This window comes from Sturnus vulgaris, chromosome 1, assembly GCF_052056855.1.
Source record: "Sturnus vulgaris isolate bStuVul1 chromosome 1, bStuVul1.hap1, whole genome shotgun sequence".
In the NCBI taxonomy this organism is placed as follows: Eukaryota; Metazoa; Chordata; class Aves; order Passeriformes; family Sturnidae; genus Sturnus; species Sturnus vulgaris.
Genome location: NC_142243.1, coordinates 127,739,767 through 127,765,311, shown reverse-complemented (window position 1 = coordinate 127,765,311; position 25,545 = coordinate 127,739,767). Strand labels below are relative to the sequence as shown.

The window sequence follows — 25,545 nt, the reverse complement described above, 5'->3', positions numbered from 1 at the left end:
GTTAGAAATGCCACTTATCATCTGTGCTGTGCTGTGCTAGTGTCTTCATTTAACTAGATGTGAATAATCTCAAACTCACTCTATTCCGGGTGTTCCTCTATATTGCACAAACAAGACATTTTAGCTGCTTTATGCAGACCCTGTGAATAAATTCCATGGACACTACAAGGAGTCAAGATCTGGTAGCCCAGAGAGGATCTGCTTGAATTGCAGATCTATCTCTTAAACTCAGATACCATAATTGCACTGCTTTTGAGCAACTATTACAGATGCCCTGAATGAACCACTTAGTTATGTTCACACAGTAAGCAAGGGCATTTGAGTCCACTTGGCCTCTGTCTGAATCTATGTCTATTTTGTGATATGTGCTTCCCCAGCACTGAAACCAGTGAGGCTTGTTTGCAAGCTGCTGAAAGAAAATGAACTCATTCATTTCTGTAAACACATTGATAATGTAGGCTACCATGAGTGATGGACACAAATGGACAGGAAACTCAACTGCTATTCTGTACACTTAACAATGTCTAATTACTGGCATTTTTTTTAAGGAAAGATACCTTTCTCCTCTCCTCTGCAGCCTCCAGCTTTTTCTGGATCTCCTCAAGAGAGAGTTCTTTCTTCTTTGGAGAAGCTAAAGTTCGTGGTGCTTCTGAGACTGGAGATGGCGGCTTTAGGATCAGTTCAAATGCCTGGCCTGAGGCACGTTTGTTGATTTGTTTCACTTCCATGTCTGCACAATAAGGTGGGAAATTATAAGTCCTTCAATACACCAGCAGTATTGATGAGAGAAGCAGCACTGATATCAGAGTAGGATCACAAGCACAGACAAATGATTTAGCATCTCTGCCTTGGGCATTTTAAATGCAATGGCAGATTATGGGCTGAAAACTGTTCTCAGGAGTACATTCAATTTTATCTGTAATAGCTTAGTTATACCTTAATCTCATGAAGACAAAAATTTACAGCAATTTTGAAAGCTTATTGGGGTTCTGTGCCATTTCACACCCCCTGTGAGCAGTGCCCAAGCTGATTAATTTTTTAACCATGCTTTCATCTTTTCTTCATTTTCTTGGGAATTATGCCAGCTACGAAGAGCTGTAATTCTCAAATGGAGAGTAAGGAAAGAACAACTCAGTATGAGAGAACTAACATTAGTTAACTCCTTTTAGGAACAATATCCAGCATCATGGGTACTGCACACTCTATAGAAAGCAATAGCCCAAACCACCAATTAAATTGGTAAATCAGCAAAATATTCATCACCCACCACTATGGACTAGGAGGTGAACTGAGTGGTTTCCCAGCACTAGCACATTTTCTGACCTGCAGGATGATTTCCAGTAAACAGCACTCACCATCATATTTATAGATGTTCATGTTGCGAGGTTCCGGGTAAAAACAGGAGCAGATCAGTGAGAGCATGGACAGCTCCTTCATCTTTTCCTTGTAAGCTGAAAGGAGAGATCTCGTTAGCACACTTCACTTCCCCAGCTCCTCCTTAGTGAATCTCTGTCTGAGATGAGTGGCTGGGGATCAGAAAACCTACTCTGTCACCCACCTGGCAGATTTCTCTGGAGTATTTACTTTCAACTATTTCATCTCAACATTGAACCTTTATCAAATCACAAATGACATCCTCAGAACTGCAGAGATGGCTTCTGGTCCTCTACATGACCTCAGCCTTAGGCATAATGCAGTCCTCTCTGGTTTACAGAAAGTGAATCTAGCTACCAGGAAATGCATTTAGCATTGGAAGAGTGCCATGACTCCACTCTCCCCTGGCAGGTGGAGAGACATGATGCTCTTACAGTTTATTTGATGTATCCAAATGTAATTGAGAACAGCTAGGAAAAGCTGACCATACATTGCCATAGGCAGATGCTAAAGACATTACCTTACAAATGAAAATGTCATCCAGAAAATTAAAAATAAATTAAAAATAAAATTTGCATAATGTCCTTAATATGCTTAACTACCTGAAACCAAGCTTTTCCTTCCCCACTTACTGGCCAAAATATGTGGCTTTCACACTCAAGTCTAGTCTATATTAGCTGATGCAATTAATACTCTTGTAATTTACCTTTATTGTGCTATCTTTGCTGATTTTATAATGCCCATAGGCCCCAGTCACGACCAGAGGAGGCACCAGTCTAAAAATGGTGATACCAATACATAATCATAATGCGGTGTGCCGTGCTCACCCTTCCGAATTGCTCGTAAGTAAGAAAATAGTCTTGTACTTTGTCACTTGGCAAGCCAACAACAGAGCCCAGATCACAGCTGGCTCTGCTGGGTCCTGGGGCAATACCCTGCCCACTGCCCACACTCCATAACACATGAATGTTGAGGTCGAGTGCTTCAAAATTCAACTTGGCACACACAAACCTCTGTAACCTCTATTACCGAAATCATGGCTACAGAGGCAGATACTCATTTGCTGCCAGCATGTGAAAACGTGGTTTAAAATATATGTGACTCAAAATATTGTGTTTAACAGATTAGACCAAATTAGCCCTTGTTGTTGCTAAAGGAAAATCAGATGGTCCTTTGATCTTCAAACTGTGGGTACATATGACATTCTCAATCAGCCTCTCTCATGGATGCTCTTGTGGTTTTTGATTTTGCTTTTCCTATTCAGAAAGAAACCTGAGATTGATGAGTGCTTGAGAGCCTGTGGGTGCTGCTCAGTATGGTGGTATTTGAATAATCCATGGTTCAAGAAAAAATTCTAGCTGCCAGTAAAGGATTAGTTAATTTAATTAAGCTTTGCACAAGGGCCTCTAATCATGTACCTTGGATAACTCACCTAAAGGAGATACAGCTTTTTAGAAAGCATTGGTAAAGGACATGATTTGAGGTTAAGAGTGTACTGAAGACTTTGCTTTTTGTGAACTTAAGCTTAAGTCATGGAAACATCATGTCCATTTCATGTATGTAGAATTATGACTAATGATAAACATAATTAATTCTTCACTTAGACCTCCACCCAACAAGCACACAGGTGTGGTTTTCCAGACTTTTCTTTGAGGAGGGCTTGCCCAGCCAGCTGCCCATACTATTGGAATTACATTCTTCCCAGCAGCAAGGTTGTGGAGTGGGTGCACATCAAACCCTGGCAGGTTGCTAAACACAGAGAAAATGGACACTGGGTTGTGCATTAAAGACATGGCCATTGATGATGCTGGCAGATACTTGTACAAGATCTGCTGAATCACTGCTAAAATGTATACCCTGAAATATAGAAAAGGAATACAAAGCTGCATCCTAGGAATCTTGCCTTTTGGGGCCTTTGTTTATATTTTTTATCTTTGCTTGACGTTGAATATGTTTTGCTTCCTAACAGCATTTAAAATGATTAGAGAAAGGTGTTTTTTCCCCAGCTTGCCATCTGCAAAACACAGCAGGAGAAAGATAAGAACATGCTCAACTCTATTTTCTTCAGTGCAATAGCTTCACTGAAAGCATGCTGTCAAAATCATTGTCTTAGTTAATTCTGGCCACTGGCAGAATTAGGATGACTTTCTATTCTTCACAACAATTACTATTTTTTTTTCTGTGGTATTGATTTAGTCTGCACTTGCCCTGGAGAGTCCTTCAACCGTAGCTGGAGCTCGGCTTGAATATTCACAGAAGTTCTGGAGGCTTCTGCAGCCCTGGGAACCAGACAACCTTCCCTGGTGGCAAACACTGGTTTTCCTGTTGTAGACTTGAGGGCTGAGGGTATCAAAGGACCTGAAGAGGCAAACACCTCCTCTGGTGTCCAGCATCAACATTGTGATGACACAATCCCCTTGATCAGGTTCAGCTCTGAATACCAGGAGCCCTGCTTTGTTCAGCTCTCCTTTCCTTAAACATCTCCTTAAAACACATTAATAAGTTGAAAGCAGTAATGTTAGTCCAGCTGGTGGTCTGATTAAAGTGGCTGGCTCATGTCACACAGGTTACACAGGGAGGTAAGTGTGCTTTACCAAATCCCAAGGGTTAGTATTTTAGCAATGGAAGCCAGTTATCTCAAGAAGTTTTTCTGTTAAGAAAGCAGCAGACATAGACCAGACAACCAAGAGCAGAGCATTTGTACAATCTGCACAGGACCTCTTGTGTAACCTGAAAGAGACACAAAAATTACCTGCCTCATAGTGGAGCTTTTCAAAACCCTTGAAGACAAGCAGTGATTGCAATGAAGTTTATTTTCCAAATGTGTTTCCACTGGCTTGCTAATCATATCCCTCCTTGTGCAGTCATGTAGGCTACATACATATCATTCCATTAACTGTGCAAGTTAAATGAAGGAGAGTAAATGATGGTAATCGTAATACTACAAAAGCTTTGATAGGGAAATTGCTAGGCAAGAACAGTGTTGACAAAAGATGGCAACAGAATTTTTTAGCTACATGCAGCAATATCTAAATGTTTACATGCATTAAGAAGACTGATTTTTGCTAAAACCAGAAGAGAATTCAGTATTAGCATTTCTTATAGTTTTGCTGTGAATATACTAGTATTCATAGGTCTTAACTTCTGAAACTGTGTGATTATTCCAGAGCCTCATCTACCTTTTAAGAATAAACTTCTCATATTCAGAGCTGCAGAGAAAGCCTTAGAAATACTATCAAATACCACTAAGTCATTGACAGCTTCAGAAAAGAAAGAACTCAGATGGCTTTGAAACTCAAGAATGCATGACTTTTTTTCTGAACAAGTCCCAAATGTACCTTAATATTATTGTTTTAAGTCAACCTCACCCTTTCCTCAACCTTCTGGCATTATTTTCAACAGCTATATTCAGAAACTGTGAAACTATTGGGTAAATATCCCTCTTTTGGGTGAACATCCATGCTTTTCCCTTGTGGGCTCTACTTGCTGATCCAGGTAAGATCTTCAGGGGCCTTTTAGGGGCTCCAATTCTACAATTGCATGAGCAAGAAGGGAAAGACAGCAGGACTGGATCTTTGGAAGGATACAATTCTAAGAATTTCATGCCCATGTTGTGTAATTCTGAGGATCTTTTCCTTAGGCTAGTCTGGTCCCATGGTCTGAACAACCATTAGAGCCTGGGGCATAGTAGATATACTCCTCATACACACCTTCCAGTTTCAACACCTGTCAACTAAACTCATTTGTGCTCCCAGATTGCTCTGATGTGTGATCCAAAGCATGGTCAGCTGGGGTGTTCTGATGATCCTCTTTGAAAATGCTCTATTGATCTCAAACAATATGTTTATTCAGATATATCCTATATTGCTCTGTTAATGACAGAAAAGTAGTCCAGTGCCAGTCCTGCAGCTCACTTGCCCAATGAATGAAGAGCTCAGGCAGAGTGCTATGGCTGCCATTAGAAGTCAGCAACAACTTATTTACTGCTGGGGGAAATAGGAAGGTTAAGGAAAGCACTACTAAACCATTCCTGTCTGTTCTCATCTGTTATCCAATAGCTATAAGGAATTTTTTACAGTTTATGATGTAAAATGAAAATCTATCCTGACTGACAGGCCATAGGCAATTTGGGTCACATTTTGTTCCTTGGCAAAGCACAGCTCAGACAGATTGTTGTGTCACAGAAGAGACCATTATTCATAAGCAAGACTATTTTTAACAAATAAAGGGAGAGAGAAAAGTGTAAATGTTACTTATAATTAACATCTGATGAAGGCAAATGTGTTGATTATTTTTGTCTTACTGAATCCAGTCTGCATTTAAGAAACGTATTTTACACACCCATTAATATGTGTATATATTAATCACATACATTAATATGTAGACATTAAGTATATTAATTTGCAATGTTACTGCATTTTGACATTTCAACTACCACTTGCCAACTAGTTCTTGAAGTTCTGCATGCGTGGAAGGAAAAGGAAATTGGCACATTGCCCATGGTCAGAATGTGCAACTCATAACGCAGCTCAGCCCTGTGCTCCCTTGCCAGGAACCTACATGACAATTGCCTTTCTGAGACTGAACTGAAATTCTGCATAGTTTTCTCCTCTGGAAGACAAAGCATCAAGATGTAAGATTAAGCATGAATTGCAGATAGAGAACACTTATCACACCCATCCTTCATATGGATTTCTGATGGATGTTATTGACAATGTGGTTTGTTACAAATGTCATTTTGGTAATGCTCCCTCTGGGGTGCTTTTGGTTTGTCAAGGCAATGCTTTAAGTCATATAATTTCGTGAACACCAACAGCCACACTCTGTGGACCAGTAATTCACAATTTTTTTTTTACTAATCCATTTTAGTAATGTGCTGCGTCCTTTTCTGCCAAAACAGATGATGTTGCATAACCTCAAATGTGCTGTTTCCTCATCTCTGTGGGGTATTTGAAGAAAGTTACATGATGAGTGCTGCTAAAGTGGTGGGCTAGTACTGGGACAAGCACATGGAACTGGGAGAATTAAAATTCAAGATGGGGCATGAGTAGTATGAGTGCTAGGTATCATTTAGTTTTTGGCATGTCTGAAATCTATCAGCCTGGGATTCACTTTAATTAATGCTGGTCATTATTTAAGAGAGCTACTTTGCAGAAATCATGAAAGCTTATTTTTTAGTCAACGGGGAGATTAGTACTACCAGAGAACAATGGCTCCATTCAGATGTCTTAAGTTAAACAAATTAGGTTGTCTTAAGACCAGCAAATCTATCTTCACTGTCAGGAAGCCTAAAGATGGTTATAGGCTTATGGAGTCACCAGTGATGGAGAGAATGAAAGCAAAAGCCCATGCAGTAAATATATCTTATCCATCCCTAATACTCAGCCATGAATGACATCTCATTTTGGTGGTTCACATAGGTGGGGCTTATTTTGTTACTCTCTGAATGCAAAACAATGCTCACCAGAGTGTCAGGTTGAATCCATCTCACAGCCTTATGTATATGTGTGCCTTTCCAGTTTCTCCAACAAAAATAAAGTTGCTTTACAACTTATGGACTCTTTAATGCCCTACAGTGCTCACCTGCTTCACTGTAGGGAAAGGTGGCACAGGACTCCCACTCACCTGGGGCCATTCTTTGGGGACCAAGGCTTCAAAATTGCACTCTTAATATACTGCAATGCAGTTAGAGAATAGAGTTTTGGTTGTCCCTGATTTTTTTGATATTTCTATATCTAGGAATAGAATAAGCAGGTACTATGAAAAAAATAACAAGAAGAAAACAAGATAAATAAAGAGTTAACTAGTGCTTTCCTCTGTCAACCATGACTCTAGAATTTCCTACAATATGACTGGAAAACCAGAAAGGAAGAACTTGGGACAAGTCTAACCTGCCTTTGTGGCAACTTGGAGTTTGAAAAAATAGTTTTAGGATTAATTTCTGTAACCTTAGGGAATGTTCCTGGGTTTTGGCAGAAATATCATCAATTTTATTCTTTCTAACATGAGATCCTTTTAACAGAAGTCATTAAAATGGCTTGTGAGGGAATCAAACATTAGTGCCATCCATAAAAGCACAGAGTAACCGTGAAATCAGGGATCATTGTAGCATCAGTTCTTCAAAGTACACACAAAAAAATAAAAATGCAAGCAACAGATCTGACCTTCAGCTTAATAAGATAGACTGTGTCAGATTGTACCAATGAACCCTGTCCTCGAGTGCAAGGCCTGGCATACCATTTCCACAGCATAATTTAGGTGACAGCACGGGATCTGGATGGAAAACCCAGCCTGTGGAATACACAAGAAACTGCTTGCTTATGGAAAGACTGTCCAGTAATGGCTTTCTTTAACCTCTAGTGCAGGGATACAAATGCATGCAAGCGTGCAGATTGGAGAGTGGCATAAGTGTCACTAAAAATTGCTCCTAATTTTAAAACCTAATCTATCACTGATCATGACTTTGGCTTTTGGGACTACTTCTGGTACCATCTCTGTGGTTTTTACTTACTGTGTGTGGTTAGAGTCAAATGTCTTTGCTTACTTTATGATGTCAGAATGTTACGATATAAAGTTACTATTTTGTATTAGTTCAATGTATGTAATTTTCACTGCTGAAACAATGAGAAAACCCATTTGTTGAACCCTGACTATTACAGTCATCTGTGACATGAGTTAATGGGACTTTGTTGAGCTAATGCAAACCCATTTCCAAAATGAGATTTTGATGTGAGGGGTTTTTTGAATTTGAAAAAACAACAACTTTGTCATGATTACTTAAAACAAACACTGATGCAGATACTTTGTTGTAGTCACATTGTGCTTTCTAGTCACGAAATGAAAACACACACATTTCCTTCTAGTGTGGAAGGAATACAGCAGCCACGTGCCTGTTCAGAGCCTGTTGGTGCACTCGGGCCTCACAGCCTCACCACACTGCAGGCTGGTGGAAACATGGGAAGACAAGGAAGGAAAGCCATGGGCTAGCTCCTCCTTCTTCAGCTCTGCAGAGCCTGGTCCATAGCAGTGGCAGAGGGAGATGCTGCACTCTCTTCTGAGCCACCCCTCTGCAGAGCCCATGCATCATGCTGGCATGAAGAAACCCTTGGCAGTTCAGCTCCAAAAGCCCTCTGGGACTGAGGGGAAAGCAAAGGAGCCAGTCCTGATATAGAGGACTGTGGCCCTCTTGAAATTCATTTGAACTCTAGAGAACTTCAACCAAGGTGAAAACAAAAATTCCAAAGATTTTTTTTCCCAACAAAGGGAAAACACAGCCTTCTTTAAGGTCTACTTTGTCTTTACAAGGCATCTCTTCACCATATTTCTCTCTGTACCTCTACATCCCACCTGCCTTCCCCCAGTTTTCTTCCCATAGAGCTTCTCTCTGTGTAGGAAAGGATGTAAGTTACTAAAAAAGACCTAGAAAACAACGGGGAGGATGAAGAGGGAAGAATGAACTTAAAGGCTACAGTAGTCCTAAGACAACTTTATTTCCTGTTGGTTAACTGAACATAACTTTAATTTTTGTGCAGCCAGAGGTTCAAACCCTGCTATTCAGATGATTTGGCAGGACACTGATGTTTAAGATGCTGACCTTACACCTACCTTCATGAGAGGCCACCAGAGACACAGATGGTTTCTGATTATCACATAAGTGTGAAAGTCATGCAAACATCAAAATTTGAAAATTCTTAAAGCAGCCCCAGCCAGGAACCATTCTGATATCCCCTGTCTCCTGTATTCATTGGAAGCAAAAAAGATTGTGGAAATTCAGCTATGGAAGGATTTGAACCAAAGCAATTTTCCTGAATGTGGACTGGATGGAAAAAGTGAGCACCAGGAGGAAAGCAGCAAGACCAGGAGGAAATAACCTTCCTTATCTGGCTCACCTTACCTGAGAACTGTTGTTAATTTTGTTACATATCTACACCTGGGGCAAACAGTTTCTTTTGATTGGAATTGTAGCTAGCTTGGCTCTGTCATGTCTTACAGAAAAATTTGTTTTACTTTTAGCTAAGGACTCCTGCTAGAGTAATAGTAAGGATTCTCCCTGTATTGTTCTGGGTTTGATTATATCACTAATTTTCCTGTTCTCAAGAAAAATCCCTATCTCCTGATCTATCACTTAGAGTCTTACAAAAATGATTTAAGAAATAATACCTTGAGCTCTGGAGTTTCTGAATGGATGAGTTTGCCTACCATGATTTAGTGCTCATGGTGTGTAATGCATTTCCTTTGCACTGTATGCCTGAAGGGCTGTGACGTACCCTTTCACCAGGACACAAAGACATTAATCTCTTTTACACTTCTGAGACAGGTTACATATAAAATGGTGCAAAAGGCCAAATATTTCACTCCAGAGTTTCCATTAACATGGCTTTGAGGATCCCTCCTGGTAGGCACCACTAAACCATGATGTCCATCTACATGTGAGCTAAAAGAAGTGTTTTCACGAGTCCTGATGTACATGTCTGAAGGCCAGGGAGGCAGAAGAATTTTCAAAGACTTCTCAACACAACCACACCAGCTTTGCTGTATGCAGGTTATCTTGTCTCAGCATTCCTGAGACAGGGGCTGCCAACTGTACTTGCCTTCCATAACATCCCCATAATGGAGTTTGCTTCAGGACTTCCCTGCAATAGGATGACCCCAGATTGCTGATCCTTCCCTTAGAAGTGGATGTAGAGTGCTCGGGACTCCCTGAGCTGCTTCCTGTGGTGCTTGGCTCGGTTCTGGGGCCACATTGGTGGCTGAAGCACCAGGGAAGGACATGCAAAGGAGCTGGAACTTCTTCAGTGTCTTTCTAAGCATGGGGTGGGGAGAACTGAGTTGCAGATTGGAAGTTCCCAAGCCTGCAAGCAGCCAGCTTTCCCTCAGCAGCATACAGGCTTCAGCCACCACAGCAGCAGTGTGTCTGCAGCTTGGTGATGAACTCAGTGAAATTTTGAGTCCTTGTGTCGAGTATTCCAATCTCCTTTGGTGCCTCAAGCGAGAACCCAGTGGAACACCCAGGACTAGGCTATCAGGGATGGCTGCTACCTCCCAGTATGCTCTTAAGGTCATCTCGTCATGGCTTTGTGGGAGGATGCGGGGGCCCAGCTGAGATCTGTGCTACTTTCTGTAAAAATGTGTCAGATGCAAACACCCTATGCCAAAGAGTTCATGGTGTGAGAGAGAGGCAAAGGATGCTGGGGGAAAAAATGACCCATCACGTGAAAAAAAAAAGCCTTGGGTCACAGACCTATTCTGTAGGGAAGCCTCTTGGGGAACAGAGCTCTCCTGAATTCTGTATAAGTGACACCTCTTTGAAAATGCAGCAGGGAATACAGGTTCTGGCTGGTGAAACAGCCCCTTGAGGGAGGATGCAAATCAAATTTGATGAAATAGAATTGCAACGGTTTAGTCATGCAGCCTACTATGATCAAACAGCATCTTCCCAAGGCATGAATCACGCTCTGGGTTCTGTTCCAGCACAGCAACACTGGGTTACTAGAGCAGGGTGTGAGAGAGCTGCCTGCCAGTATTACTTTTATCTCACTGAATCTCACTGTCACCCATATGTGTTTCCAACAGTGGCATTTATTTATTAATTTATTTCGTTAGTTTTTCCTGGTGATGTCTTCAAAGACATTAAATTTGCATCACCCTTATCCCTTTATATTGGCTCAACAAAAACTTCCTGGTCGTGCATCACCTGGCCATGCACCACCACTGACACCTGACACTGAGTGTCATTTTATTCCAAGCCATCTGGTTTTCATCATCCTTGCAGACTAGTGACATAACCTTGCATATTGCCAGTCTTTGTGATGGAAATAGGAACTTTTCTTCCTGCTACTGTTTCTTTTCATCTGGACATAGCAGATCCTTTCTGGTCTTGTACCTGGCATTACATGATGAAATCCCTCCCCTCACTTCTGTGCTGAGATTACAGTCAAATTGTTCATACTGAGCTTCTCCAGAAAGCAAATTTTAGCAGAACTACCCATACATTTTGAAAGCAAGCCATTGATACAACATCAAGGAAAGGAATGGCCCAGAATGGTTCAGGAAAAACAAGCAATTAAGAAAGAATGGGTAAAGAATGCAACTTTTTCTGTTTTCATCATTCAGCTGCTGTGGAGTACCTCAATCAAGGGAAAAGAGGTTGCTACAGTGACAGTTTCCATTAACAGACAGGCTGGTTCTTGCAATTTTTCTGGCTCAGATATGCACATGGTTTTAACAGTACTGTAGCTCTGATATAAAACACGACACTTTTATAACTCGTATAGGTTTTTTAAACACAATCTTCATTAACCTGTGCCATTTCAAAGTGCAGATACTTTTAATATCTTCCTGTATTTTCAAAATTTTGCTTTGAACTGATGAAGGCCAAAATATTATTTAGCTGTGTCTTGAGGCTCAGAACAATAAGCCAAATAAATTGCAAGGTGCCTATATTTTTTCTTCTTTTCTCTAGACAAAAAGAAAAAAGAAAGAAGCAGGGCAATCAGCTAAGTAGAAATTTGTGTTTATATGATATGATATAAATGCAATTACAATTTCTTGTAGGGGTTGAACTCTCAGTCTTTGCATTCCAATAATTAAATGCATTCCTTGCCTGTTGAGTCATTGCACTGAGTGCAAAACCTATGGCAGTTATTTTCACACCATAAATATCAGGAGAATCCATTTAAGAGAAAATATGCTGCTGTGAGGGCTGTAGATGGTATCTTTCAAAACTAATCATTCCCTATAGACTGACTAGAAAACACATTTTATAGGGTCTGAAAACCAAACTCATAGAATCATTAATTAGACAGTTTATGTCTATACATAAAAAGTATATACATTTGAATATATATATATGTATGTGTGTATGTTTATAAAGCTTTATTTCTGTAAGTTTCTTGGTTGATTTTGAGCAATTCCCACGTATTTAATATACTTAACCCTAAGCCAAATACGTGTAGCTGCCTCTTTATGCTACACAATTATTCTTACTGGCTGCCATGACTACCGACTAAATGTCAAAATGCAAAAGACAATGAAAGGAGGCAGTCTGGAAAATCCAATTTACTTCTGGGTTTTGAATGGAAGTTTTATTTTGTGGGATATTTTAAAATAAGAGTGTCTCATCAGTTTGAATAGAGGCATTTTCTCTATAAAATTTGCTTTCTTCACACAATTGCAAATGACACATGTAAGTAAATTATTTACAAAGGAAGAATTCCAATCCTTCAATAATACAATGGGACACACATTATAACTGTGTTAATTAACAGTAGTATTTTAAATTTTAATGCCAGAACTAAACAAGCTGCTAGTAAATAACTTCTGAATTTCCATATAAAACTATTTGATATTAGATTTTGCCTGTGGACATAACTCATAAATATGGAAGATTTTGCTTTAAACCCAAAGGAGTGTGATAATGGAAACTATGTTACTCTCATGCTTTACGTTGTGTGGCTTAATTCCCATTTTTTCATAACAAAGACTATCAGAATGTAAATATTTTCATACAATTTTAAGTCTACTCAGTGAGGTATATGTGGGAGTAAGGGGCTGCATTTAATTATGAGATATTACAAAGGACTAAATTTCTGGGTTTAAAGAAATGTAATCCCTAACTTAAAATAGTCTCCCTATTTAGGAAGCCCATCAAAGGCACGTTTATCTTTGGAGAAATCCTTTGATTCAAAAATCAGGTTTTCAAGCACTTTAAAAGCACTGCACAGAGTAAGCAAAAATAACAGCAACTCCCTCACCAACCATGTTGATACAAAGAAGATTCTGTAAAACTCATCTTTTCACTTGGTGTTTCCTGCTGACAAGTGGGCAGCAGAATGACTAGGAGAAGAATCTTTTGGCAGGTCACCAAATCTAGAAACTCGGGCTAGTGTGGAAATCTATTTTTACTGTTGAAAGGGATAGGATAATTTTCTGTTAGTCTTCTCCACAGTCCAAAAAAAGTACAAATGTCCAAGTGAGATTTGGGATGATGGGTTCCTAAACCCATAACTGTCAATACTGAAGAATGAAGTGTAAGAACCAAAATAGGCATGGATACCAGGGAAGTGACTTTTTTAAAAAAATAAGTTTGCAGAAATAAATTCAGCATGTGTAGGTTGGCACCAAAAGTCTTACAAGGGTGAGTTTGGGCTTGGCTTTTTTATTTTTTTTGCTATGTCTTTAATCTTTCCTTTAAATGTTCAGGTTTGGAAGACAGAGAAAAGAAGCAGAGGTGTGTATGAATCAGCAGGAGAGGCTGGGTTCACTATTGACTGAAGGTGTTTGGTGCTGTGGAGCTGCACCTGAGGTACTTCATCCAGCCTTGGATCCCCCAGTTTAGGAGTGACATGGAAAAACAGGTGAAAGTCCAGTGGAGGGCTATCAGAAAGGTGAGGGATAATTGGGCAAATAGGTGTCTTAAGGGACACTGTATTGGGTGCTCAAATTCATGAAATGATAGACCCAAACTGTTCCATATGACATACATCTGTCACTTTGTGGCTTTCAGAATTTTCTATGTGATCTTTACCTAAACAATCTATGCAGTTATTACTACTAATTACCAGTTTATACTTCTACTATTGTACCCTGCCATGACTTTATGCATATATGCAAACATTTGATTGCTTCCATAATGAAAATCATGATACCTCTCAACAGCATATAAAATCTATCATGGTCGGGCACAGATTACAAATATTATTTAGTATGCTAACCAGAAGATGTATAAAATTAACAAGAAATAAAAAGAATGATAAAGAATGACACCTTTTCTTGGAAACCATACTGATGGTGCAAAGAAATTAGTATATTATTCAGAATTGATGAAATTGGCTGAGGGAACATTTGCTGGTGGGATACTTTTATTACAATTGATGCTACAATAAAACTAGAACAAGAGCCACTGCTTGCAATGAAGTGACCTGTATGTTAAGTAGATTTGCTCAGATTTGCATAATAGAAGCACTTTGATTTTTGAAGATGTAAAATTAATGCATAAGTGTCTGTGCTATAACAATTTATATCAACTTTCGGGAATTCGACTGCTGCCAGTCAAGTTTTTCAAGACCCATCTCTCTTTTTCATCTTTTTCTTCTCCTTCCCTCTTTTTTATTGTTTTTCAATTTAGTGGTATTTTTCCCATCCTGAAATATTACTGAAAATTTCTAGAGTACATTTGCTCTGCCAGTTTATCTCTCTCTCTGCAGCTATCTGTCTCTGTGCCTATTTTTTTCTGCAATACCAGCCTCCACTGAGAAGATATTCTTGATGAATTCAGAGACACTGCTCTGCTACTAAATTAACCACATGAGGAGCTGACCCCTGCAGAGATGCTCCACTGATTGTTGCTGTAAGAGTGTTTGTCTCATTTAGAATAATAAAAAAAAAAAGATGCTGCAGCAGTGAGATTTTCAGGGCACTGTGCACCAGCATCAACAATCTGTCACTAACAGCAAATCAGAACTTCTTTGTTGTTCAGCCTATCCTTTGTAACAGACTTATCAAACTTCCAGAACTGGATTGTCCATCGAATTTTTAGTATGTTCTAAAAGTAGCAGGAGTTAGGTATCCTCAAATGTCATTTTGTAACAGCCTATTCTGTCTCTTTCATTATATGAACAAGCTCTTTTTCTAATATAAAAAGAAGTTTCTTTTTCTGAATAATAAAAAGTTCTAGTGCTTTGTGCCAGGGAATCATTCTTCATTTGAAAAATCTGCCCAAGTCTGGCCATGGAATAAGTCAGTGAAATATCAGATTTCAACCTTCAGCCTTGTCTGAGAGATACAAATCCAAGCTTTACAGCCAGTTTCTCTCAAGCCACTTTGTGCTGGACTAAAATTCCACATGGGCTGAGAGTGATGTTATGGACCAGAGGAGCACTGGAAACTGGAAAAAAAAAGAGGAAACAACTATCCTGTGGTCTTAATTCCTCACGCTCTGGCCTTACAGAAGTGTGAAGGATTACAAGAATGAAGCAGCTGTGTGAAGAAATGAGAGCTGAATCTGCATTGTGGAAGTAATTGCCAAGAGCAGAAAAATAAAAAAAAAAAAGGAAAAAAGGAAAACCAAGCAGGTAAGCTCAGTCAGGGAATAAGATGTCTGAAACTGGATCAAGAATGAAGGTAACACTTGTCCAACTAGATAATGAAACTAGGTAGAGAAAATCAGGGCAAGGGTACCAAGGAAATGGATGAGACTGGAAATCAGTAGGTCATGAGGATGGAGTAGATGGGAAACTGATTAGGATGGTAGATTGTTCACAAGAACATTGAGAATCATCTCAAATAGCAATTTTCCTAACTGCTATCTCAGACTTTCCCCTACATGCAAATAACATTAAAAGTCTATAAAAATAGTAGTCACAGTTCAGGGACAGACAGGGATCCATCTTATATAATATTCTGTTTCCACAATACCTTTTAATTATTTTTTTTTTAATATTGGAAATTCAATTTGTCTAAGTGCATAGAAGTGTACTAAATATAATTTTGCAGACTTTGTATTGTAGATTACTGTTTGAATTATTTAAATTCTTCATTTTGCTCCATGGGTTCAGTATTTGTTCTTACTGCACTTTTTATCCCTGACAAACCTGTTCACATCTTTGTGCAGAAACCAGGATGCCAGCAGAGATGAGACCCCTAGAACAGCACTGGAAAACTATGCAAATTGGTGATTACAATTTTGCAGAGCACTTGAAAGTGCCTCTGTCCTGTTTATTCATATTTTTCAGGCCTCTCACAAGATGAAATACTTTACACTGTTAATCAAATACAGTATGATTTTCTAAGTAAGATATTTCCCTTCTTAATGTTTCATTGCAAAAAAAAAAGTGAATGCACTTCAAAATGGAGTAACTTGAATTGTCAATGCAGCTTAAAATAAATACATGTTCTTAAGAAGTCATTATCGACATTTCACTTGGAAAATGATGATATTTAGACTTAAAACATCATTTCCCAGCAAGAAGTTATTTGCCTTGAGAACAAGTGGTTTGCTCACAAATATTAAACAATTAGGTTTTTAAATCAGGAACCAGGGCTTCATTCCTACCTACAGCATATACTATTGAAAGCCTGCTCACTGCAGTCTTGACAGGCAGCATCAAAAAACATCTGAGCACACAGAAAAGACATCAGCTTAGAAATGGCTTTTTGTATTACATCTAAGTAATAAACACCAGCACCTGGAGACAAAGAAGGTATATTCAAGTGATATAAACATGACTTGAGTGACATCAGCTACCCTTTCTTTTAAAATCAATAAAGTAAGAAACAAATATATCAAAATATTTAATAGACTAATAAAATGGGTTACAGAAGTGAATTTCACTTCCAAAAATGTCTTTGAAAGATTATGGATATTGATTCATGCATTTGTTTTAAGATTTTCTAGGTACACGCAACATTTCTTACAGCTCCATTCAGGTAACCAGAGGATTTGCAGTACAAAAATCCTAGTAAACCAAAAAAGGTAATTTTTGCTACACTTCTATATAGCAATGTTGCTAGAAAATTTTCTTGCATCTTTGAAATGGCTGTGGTCTCCACAATCTTTTGAAAAAGAAAAAATAATAGTTGTGATGGTATTAGTCACTTCAGGGAGCTCTGCCAGGGAAATGACATCCAGAGTCATCCTACTGGAAACCAGAGGATGAATTTAAACATATATATATCAGAAATATTAGTCCAAAAGAACCATTTGTGTTTTCAGCAATTTTGAAAGCATCAAAAATAGCATCAAGATCAAAAGTTATAGCTACTTAGTGACTAGTGAATATATTTAAATGTAAAAACCTTAAGCATTAAAAGATACTTAATCTACTTTCAGGTAGAGTGTACCTTAGCTTAGGGTAAATTCTTAATTTAGAACTCTATTCCTTGAAGAGTACAAAATACACACATCATTATTTTTTCTTTACCTAAGAAATTCCCTAAGGATTATAAAAACGTACCTTAATAGCACAGAATGCTAATACAGCTTTAGGAGGTAAGTTGCTCTGTTTCTTAATCTGATCAGTATGGATTTTGGCAACTTCTATAACATCAGAGCATGGTTACACATTTCCATGCAGTATGGAGCATAACCTCACTTCCCAGCTCTGAGGTAAGTACCCGAGATTATCCCCATCTTAAAGAGGAGAAAGTCAGGTCATAAAATGATTAACCTACAAATCCAATAAAGGAACTAGGTGCCTAAAATGATGCTTAAGAAAACTCAGGTTTCTAAATGGGAAATCTGGGTCCTTGAAATTCCTGCCCAGATGAGGAGAGGTCATGAAAATATAGAAAAACACAATTTATGCTCTTTAAATTGGTGTGCATTGTAGGGTGCCAAACTTTGGACAAGCAAGGATAGCTCAAACTTGAAATTGTATCAGACTTAGTTTAAGCCACTAACATTGGGAACTGTGTGTTCTTCCAGCTCACAGCCAGTCCTCTGAAGAAATCTGTGTAGCCTGTTTCCTGGGAGCATGTGGCACACACAGGTAGCACAGGGTTCTTCATAAAACAGAGGAGAAAGCACAGTTTTCTTCTAAAATGCAGCTGAAGAGGAACACTGCTGGCTGTCTTATTCCTGCCCGTGGAATTGGAGCAAATGCCTACAGTGACACCTTTGACTGGGAAATACCAGAGCTGGGGTCCAACTCTCAAAATTTCCATTCAAGCCAAAGCATCCCAACTGTCACCCAAAGGAGCTCAGGTTCTATTTGCTGCTTCCACAACTGTTTCTATTTTGCTATATCATACAAAATCTAATAATGCTCTTAGGATCTCCAGCTCCGAGGTGTAGGTCATCCTCCCTCCTGTGTGCTCTCTTGTCCTCTGTCTAGCGTGATGTTCTTCCCATGGCAGAGTGGAAAGAAGACACAGCTCGGTGGCTCTGGTGTTCTCTGGTGTTCTCTGGTGTTCTCTGGTGTTCTCTGGTGTTCTCTGGTGTTCCACATCCCAGCACCACACCTGGCGGCCACCCACCAGCTGCTTGGCTCAGGGGCAGGAGTGCACCCATTGCCACATCTTTTTCTCCACCCACCACCATGGAAGAGACTGACCCAGGGCTTCTCTAAGGCTGTGTGTGAAGTGTCCAAGGGACAGCTGAAGTTCTCACCATTCCTTCCCTGCATTTTCCTCTGGGTCACTGAATTATGAGTGCATTCACTCTGGGCAGACCTTGACCGTAGCCAGAGGTGCTGACCTCTCCCTGTGTGCTGTGGAGGTACAGCCATGCCTGTATCTCACACAGGTGCTTTACTAACCCTATCCTCAGCCACCTCTCTAAACTGAACTAACTGCTTGGGGCAAAATTGGTGAAAAACTCCTAACAATCCTGTTTTGTGATTGTGTCTGTGAAGGACCACAACTTCTCCACACAATAAGTGCTACAACAGTGACAGGTTTTGTGTATTGGAATAAATGCATAGATCATACTTTATTTATGAACTGCTTGGATTTGAAGCTATAACTTAGAAAAATAACATTTCTGAATATATTCAGCAAATCCTAACATTTTGTGCAGATGCTGTGCACCAGTTTAACTGCATATCCTGGCAGAAATAGCTTAAATTCACTTCATTGGTTAAATTAAGTATTAGCAGACAGGAAAAAGAAAAATATAAGTGGAAGAGAAAATGAAATCACTTCAGATCAGCTTTGGACGCTGGTATTTGTCAGATACATGATACCATAAGTATTTAGTTCCCAGGAGCCAGCATTTCTGCATCAGTCTGTATTTTTTTTTTTGACTCGGGATGCAGGTCCAAAGAAATTTTTGTCCATTTTTGAAAAGTGCTGAGCAACTAGAGGAATAGGTACTGTCTGCAGTGTAGTCATGGGTGCCCAGCACCTTGCAGGATTGATATACCTGTCCCTGGTAGAATTGCTGGCTGAGATTCCCCGTGGGGGCCCACCCTTCCGAGTGGGATCAAAAGTCTTTTTAAACTGAATGAAAACCAACAACACCTCAGATGTACCCATACAATAGTGTGAGGATTGTAGAAGGGGTTCTAGAAAGGGTTCTAGAAAGAATTGTGACTAGCAGGCATCCCTCCAAATCAGCTGTCAGTTTCTGTGTCCCCATAGGCTAAAGACCAGCTGATTGTGCTGAGGCCAGTGGCTGTACTCCATTGGATCCAGTGAGGCAAGACTCATTTGCAAAGTTGGTTCATCAATCGTCCATTTTATGGAAAAATGCTGAAGAAGGCATGTTCTCTACAAGCCACCTGAGGATGGCAATAGTTTTTGTTTTTATAAAGGTGACTTGTATGGAGAACTGACAGGATTTTTTGAAGGTAGTTACTGCAGAATAAGCAAGCACTGCTGCTTCATGAGGTACCATTTGCTCGTCCTCATGGTCAGAGCTACTGAAAGTGCCAGGATAAGGGATTTTGAAGCCTGATAACCTAAGCTGAAAGGCAAATTTACACTCCCTCTCTCCAGCCTGAGAGAAGGCTTGCTGGAGGATTCATTTCCAGTGGTGGTGCTGCCCACTGGTCACAGGGCCACATGCCACCCTCAGTCCCTTATGTTCAGCTTTTTCCTGTACCAGCTTTAGCAAAGTTTTTAGAGAGTCAATTTTCCAACTATATCAATTATGTGGTGTGACACCATTTTTGGATTCCACTTTAGGACTCCTAAGGCTTGTTGTTTCTCAGGAGTGCTGAGCATCTCTGTTTCTTTTGTCTATGAACTAATAAGGTAGTTAAATCAGACCTACAGTTAAATTAGACCAACATGAAAATGCTGCAGAGGTCAAGTATTGCCCAGACTGATCTGTCATGGGAACTTTCTGCTCTCTGTATTTTAGACTACAAAATAATGCTGACTTCTCACTGCAAGCAATTAGGAGAATTAATTACTTAATATTGTATAGTCTTTGAAGGCTAAAATGCTATGTAAATATAGTGCTGGATATATGTGTTCCATCTCTCTTTTGTAATGAGGGCTTTTTTTCCCAAATTAATGCTATTAATTTGAAAATGGATAATTCTTTTCTAAAGAAATTAATATAAATGACACCTGAGATAAATCTAACCATAAGGTTAGATTACACAGTATATATAATAAAAAATAGGTGTGCAAAATGTGATCTAGAGAAATGTACTATTGTAGGACAAATGCCAATAAAAATAGTTAAAAGAATTCCAGTCTTAAATAATAAATTAAAGAAAATTCAAATTCACAAAATCTATGTGCATGAATTACAGGAATACATTATTAAATAGGGAAGTTTTTAGTCTGACTGGAGCTTACATTGGGACAAAGAGGTGATGGTAATGGAGGTGGAGGTGAGAGAACATTTTGGAAGTGTTCAAGCTGCTGAATTTTATTTTTATTTCCTCAATGTGTAATTGGATATCTTCCACGAGAAAACAGAAGAGATGACGTTTTATCACTCCTGTCTGTACACCTCACAGGCTAAATAAAGAACTGCTATGAGGCGATATAAATCCTTAGCCATATGGACTGTTTTTAAAATTATTCCTGCCTTAATTCTCAATAGCAGAAAGAGAAATCTACTCTTTAAAAACCAAGAAAATAATGCGAATAAGTGTTAACCTCAATTCTTTAGTGAATTTTACTTACAAACATTTTTATACTAGCTTAATAATAAAAGTTCTCAGAAAAAAAAACCCAACTAACTGAAATGTTATCACTTCAGTTTCCTCATCACATCAAAATGATATTAGGAAAAGGATTTTTCATCCAGAGGGTGTTTGGGCACTGGAAAGGGCTCCCCAGGGAAGTGGTCACAGCACCAGCCTGGCAGAGCTCAAGAAATGTTTGGACAATGCTCTCAGACACATGGTGTGACTCTTGGGGATGTGCAGGGCCAGGTGCTGGACTCAGTGAACCTAATGGGTCTCTTCCAACTCAGCATATTCTGTGATTTCTTCTCCTAGTTCTTAAAAAAATTTGTAATAGTGGTTTCTCAGTCAAATCACATTTCTGCCAACATTATGATACAATAAATAGCTTTCTGATTCTTGCCTATATTCATTCTTCTCTTAAAGTAATTTCCTATTTGCAGACATGTAATTTTCTGACAGTTGGAAATAATTCAGAGCTGACGTGCATTCATTTATTTATAAAAGGGGAAGGTTAAAAGCTTCAGCTAAAAACTGAATAATATGGAAAGAACCATGTTCAGTCCAAATTCAGCCTGGCACTTAGCCATATGTTGTTTAACTTAAGCTTGTCATTGCCACTGATATTCAGATGACTACTCATGTGCAATTGTTGACAATCAAGCAATTGTTCAAGTGTCTTGGCAGATCAGAGGCAGAATTCTCATCCCTTTGCACTAAAAAAAGGGCTACTTATTTAAAAAATGGAACCGATTAAACTCAACAACCATACACTTATTTTTTACTTCAAATGTATTTTACATACCAGATAAAACAATAATGTACTACTCAGTTAATAGAAAAGCTTAGCAGTGGTCCAATCAAGCTAAGTTTGAGGTGTGAGCTTATAACCAAAATGTGAATGACAAAGTAGAAGAGCAACTCTGAAGCACTTCTACAATAGTTTAGTCAGTCTTACTCAGGTTTGTGAAAGAGGGAGTATCGAGCTGCCTGGATTCCTGCATCCTCATAATCCCACCCATTTATAATCTTACAGTGTTCCTGACTATCTCAAAAGGAGTTGACATTAAAACACATTATTAGCACATACCCCATGTATTTCTGTTTAACAACTTTCTACAAAAAAACCCAGAACCATAATTGGGACTGAGATTTTCTGTATGATGGTTGTCTGAAGACGTTCAAATAATAAATATTCATTAAATAAAACACCAAAATGAAAACATGAAATAATGGTTTTAAACACTTTTTTAATTCCAGGGGCATCACAGACTCCACCTTCACTCTGCCATCTATGTACCTTACACTGAGTAAGTTTATCAAACCAGATATGTGGTCTGATTGACCAATCAGTAGTGACCCTGCCTGTAGTGACCCTACCTGCAAAGGCCCTGATTTATGTAACACACGTCCTGTTTGCTTGGGAGCTTAAGGCATGAAGGAGTACCTCTATCCAATACATATTTCATGTGGAAGAGGGTGTCAGGGGCAGGATGAAATTTAAATGCCCCCAGAATTTCTGTACAGTCATGTTATATGGAATTTCAAAAAAAGACACACTTTAAAAAAAACCCAAACAAAGATGCTTGTGTGGCAGCCATCATTCATATACTATGCAAAATAACAGAAAGAATAATCTTGCAGGCATTCAGAGTGTAATGATCTCCAGAAGTTCTTGCAGCTGTTGAAATTCCTATGTAAGTAAAAGGAGCTTTCCCTGAAAACCTTTTGTTTTACATAGTCTAATAGAAAATTAGGCTTAATTTTGCTTTCTGTGGCAGAATATAAATAAAGGCTTGTTCAAGGTTATTACAATCTGCCTAACCTGAGTTATGTGAAGAGTTCTGTCAAAAGCCACTAGGACTATTCACATGCTCAGACACCTGATTAAGTGCCCTGCTGGACCTGGGCCAGAAATATAATAGTGGGCTGGGTTAAGCTGATTAGTAATGTTTTGCTGGCTCCAGTGGTAGCAGGACCTAGCCTTTATTGCCACTTTGCAAAATCTGCTGCTCAACAGGGGAAAAAAATAAGGCACTCTGTAGTTCTTTCAGTGTTCTGCTGGGTAAAGTTTGAGTACAGAACAAATGTAGCTCATTTAGGGCTAAATGTGAAAATGTGCATTACTGAGAATGCATCTATTTTTCCACATGAAAATAAAATTTGTTGCTTTGTTGTAACTTTTGAAATAAAGTGGTTTATTCTAATAGGCTGTCTAGATACAAATTTTGTCTATTTATAACTACAACAAGGAAGAATAGAATTTAAAGAAATGGTGAGGATAATCGTTTAAGATTTGTGAGTTTAAAGATGGAAGATGCTTTTAATAAAGTGACTTTAATTTTCTAATTGAATGTTGTTATAATTAGTATTTTTGGAAACTGGAGCTAGGTGACTGCATGGCTTTTTATTGCTGGTATAGGTGGCTCGTTAACCAGGGATTAACAGACAAACTAGCGCCACACAGTCCCTCTGTCTCTGGGTAAACCTAATGATTCCTGGCATCACTCTTGCCGCAGAAATCTTTATATTGGTGTGCTGAGCGATCATTAACGCCGGGCTGAGGAGCCCTTCCTTCCCTTGTGACAGAATTCCTAGCAGGCCCTTCTGCAGCGCTAAGTCCCCGACCGACTACAAATTATCAATAGTGATTACCGGAGTGCTGCAGTGGGGAGGGGACGGCGTGCTCGGCACTGCAGGGCTGGCCAGGCTCCCACAGCCCTCGCCTCCCTCCTCTATTTGCATCTACAGCTGTCTCATGCCTTGTTCCCGAGGGTGCCACAGCCGGGTTAGAACGCTTTCAATCCTCGCCAATTGTTCCTTGGGAGCGGAACATCAGCATTCAGACAAATGCCTTGGTGTAATGCATCGGCTTCAGCCGGTGCCAGCAGGGTTTGGTGTAACTTCGTGCAGTGAGATGAGGAGTGGCAACAGGAATCTGTACGAATGAAAATTTAAACAAATTTGCTTTCTGGGGAGGACACTAATTATGTTGGGAGCACTTCGTCCTTTTTTTGGTGGGATTTGCGCGTGCACGACATTAATGGTGAATGATGGTGAAAACTTGAATTTGAATGCGTCAAATGCAGGTCCGGCCTCTTTCCTCTTTAAAAAAAAAAACAAACACAAAAAACCCCCCAAAAAACAAAGCGCCCCCAAACCCCCAAACCAATAAAACCAACCCCAAGGAGCGTTAAGGTCTGGATGCTTTCAGCAACCCGACCCCCAAGATTGTTCTCCCTCTCCTTCTTCCACACCCTCACTGGGATTTTTTCGCACACCCTACCCAGCAGCCTCCCTCGAACAAAGGGGCCAGTGCCGGGCTACCGCCCTTGGCTCCTGCCAGGACCAACAGGGACCCGGCGGGCAGGGGCTCCCCGGGAGCCGCCCGGTGCCGGGGCCGGTGGGATGGCGCTGGAGTGGCTCCGGGCCCGGCGGGGCGGGCAGGGCAGGGCAGGGCAGGGCTGGGCTGGGCTGGGCAGGGCTGGGCTGGGCTGGGCTGGGCTGGGGGCGGCGGCAGGGCGCGGCTCCTGCGGGGGAGGGGGGGGGGGGGATGCTCTCCCTGCCGCTGGAAAACGCGAGGTAACAACAGCCCCGGCAGCTGCCCCCCGGGACAGCGAGCAGGGCGGGCACTGCTAGCGCACACCAGCTCTCCGTGATGCAGTGACCTACTTCAGCCGGCCCCTGGCCCCCCCCGGCAGACTGCAGGTGCGGGCAGCGCCGGGGCAGCGCCGAGCGGCGGCTCCTTCCCCTTCTCGCCCCCTCCCGCTGGGCTGGGCTGGGCTGGGCGCGGCCGGCCGCAGTGCGCGCCTGGCAGGGTCCGCCCCGCCGCAGCCCCCCCCGCCCGGCACCGCTGCCCCCGCCGGCCCGGCCCGGCCCCGCCCGCAGCCCCCGACCCGCGCCGAGCCCCTTTCGGGCGGCGGTGCCTCTCCCCCGTGCCCCTTTTCTTCTCCCCACGCTGTTTCAGAGGCAGAGGGGAGCGCTGACTCCGGCCGGCGGGGACGGGCGGAGGCACACTGACAACAGGGATAACTTTACCGTTCGTTTTGGGTTTTATTTTTTCTTTCTTTCTTTCTTTTATATATATATATATATATATATATCTATATATATATCTGCATATACACTCACACACACGCACATATATAATATCTATATGTATATATATATAAAATATTCATATATGTATAATATACATGTGTATATATATAAAATATCTATTCATCTTTAAAATAATGAAAACCGTTTCAAAATTACCCTGTACTCATATGCCGACCTCACCCATCAGTATATAATTAATCCGATCTCTGGTTAGGATACTAAAACAGCCCCAGGTCCCACCCATCCTCCTTTTTCTTCTCTGATCAATGAAATTAAAAATATGTTCAGTGTTCTCTTGATTATATTTTTTTTTCCTAAACTTCTGAGACAGCGAGAAGAACACCCAGTGTAGGTAGCAGACCTAGGAGACAGTAGCCGTAGTACTGGCTGAATGAAAAGAGAGGCGTTTTCTTACCCATTGCTGTTTTAGCCATGCTGGGATGTGCAGCTCTCAGAGGCGCTGAAGGCAAAAGGGTCCAGCTACAGC

General features: G+C 40.4%; 1 protein-coding gene across 1 annotated transcript in view; it reads right to left on the bottom strand.

The window, feature by feature from the left end:
• The window catches only part of STMN2 (stathmin 2), a 37,571-nt gene extending 12,026 nt beyond the window's left edge, over positions 1 to 25,545 (bottom strand). Inside the window, exons 1-3 of the mRNA XM_014870776.2 lie at positions 25,474 to 25,545; positions 1,356 to 1,451; positions 558 to 730 (exon numbers count right to left, since the gene is read on the bottom strand). Coding sequence (XP_014726262.1) covers positions 558 to 730; positions 1,356 to 1,451; positions 25,474 to 25,492 — 288 coding nt within the window. The 5' untranslated portion in view covers positions 25,493 to 25,545. The remainder of the gene's footprint in view (positions 1 to 557; positions 731 to 1,355; positions 1,452 to 25,473) is intronic.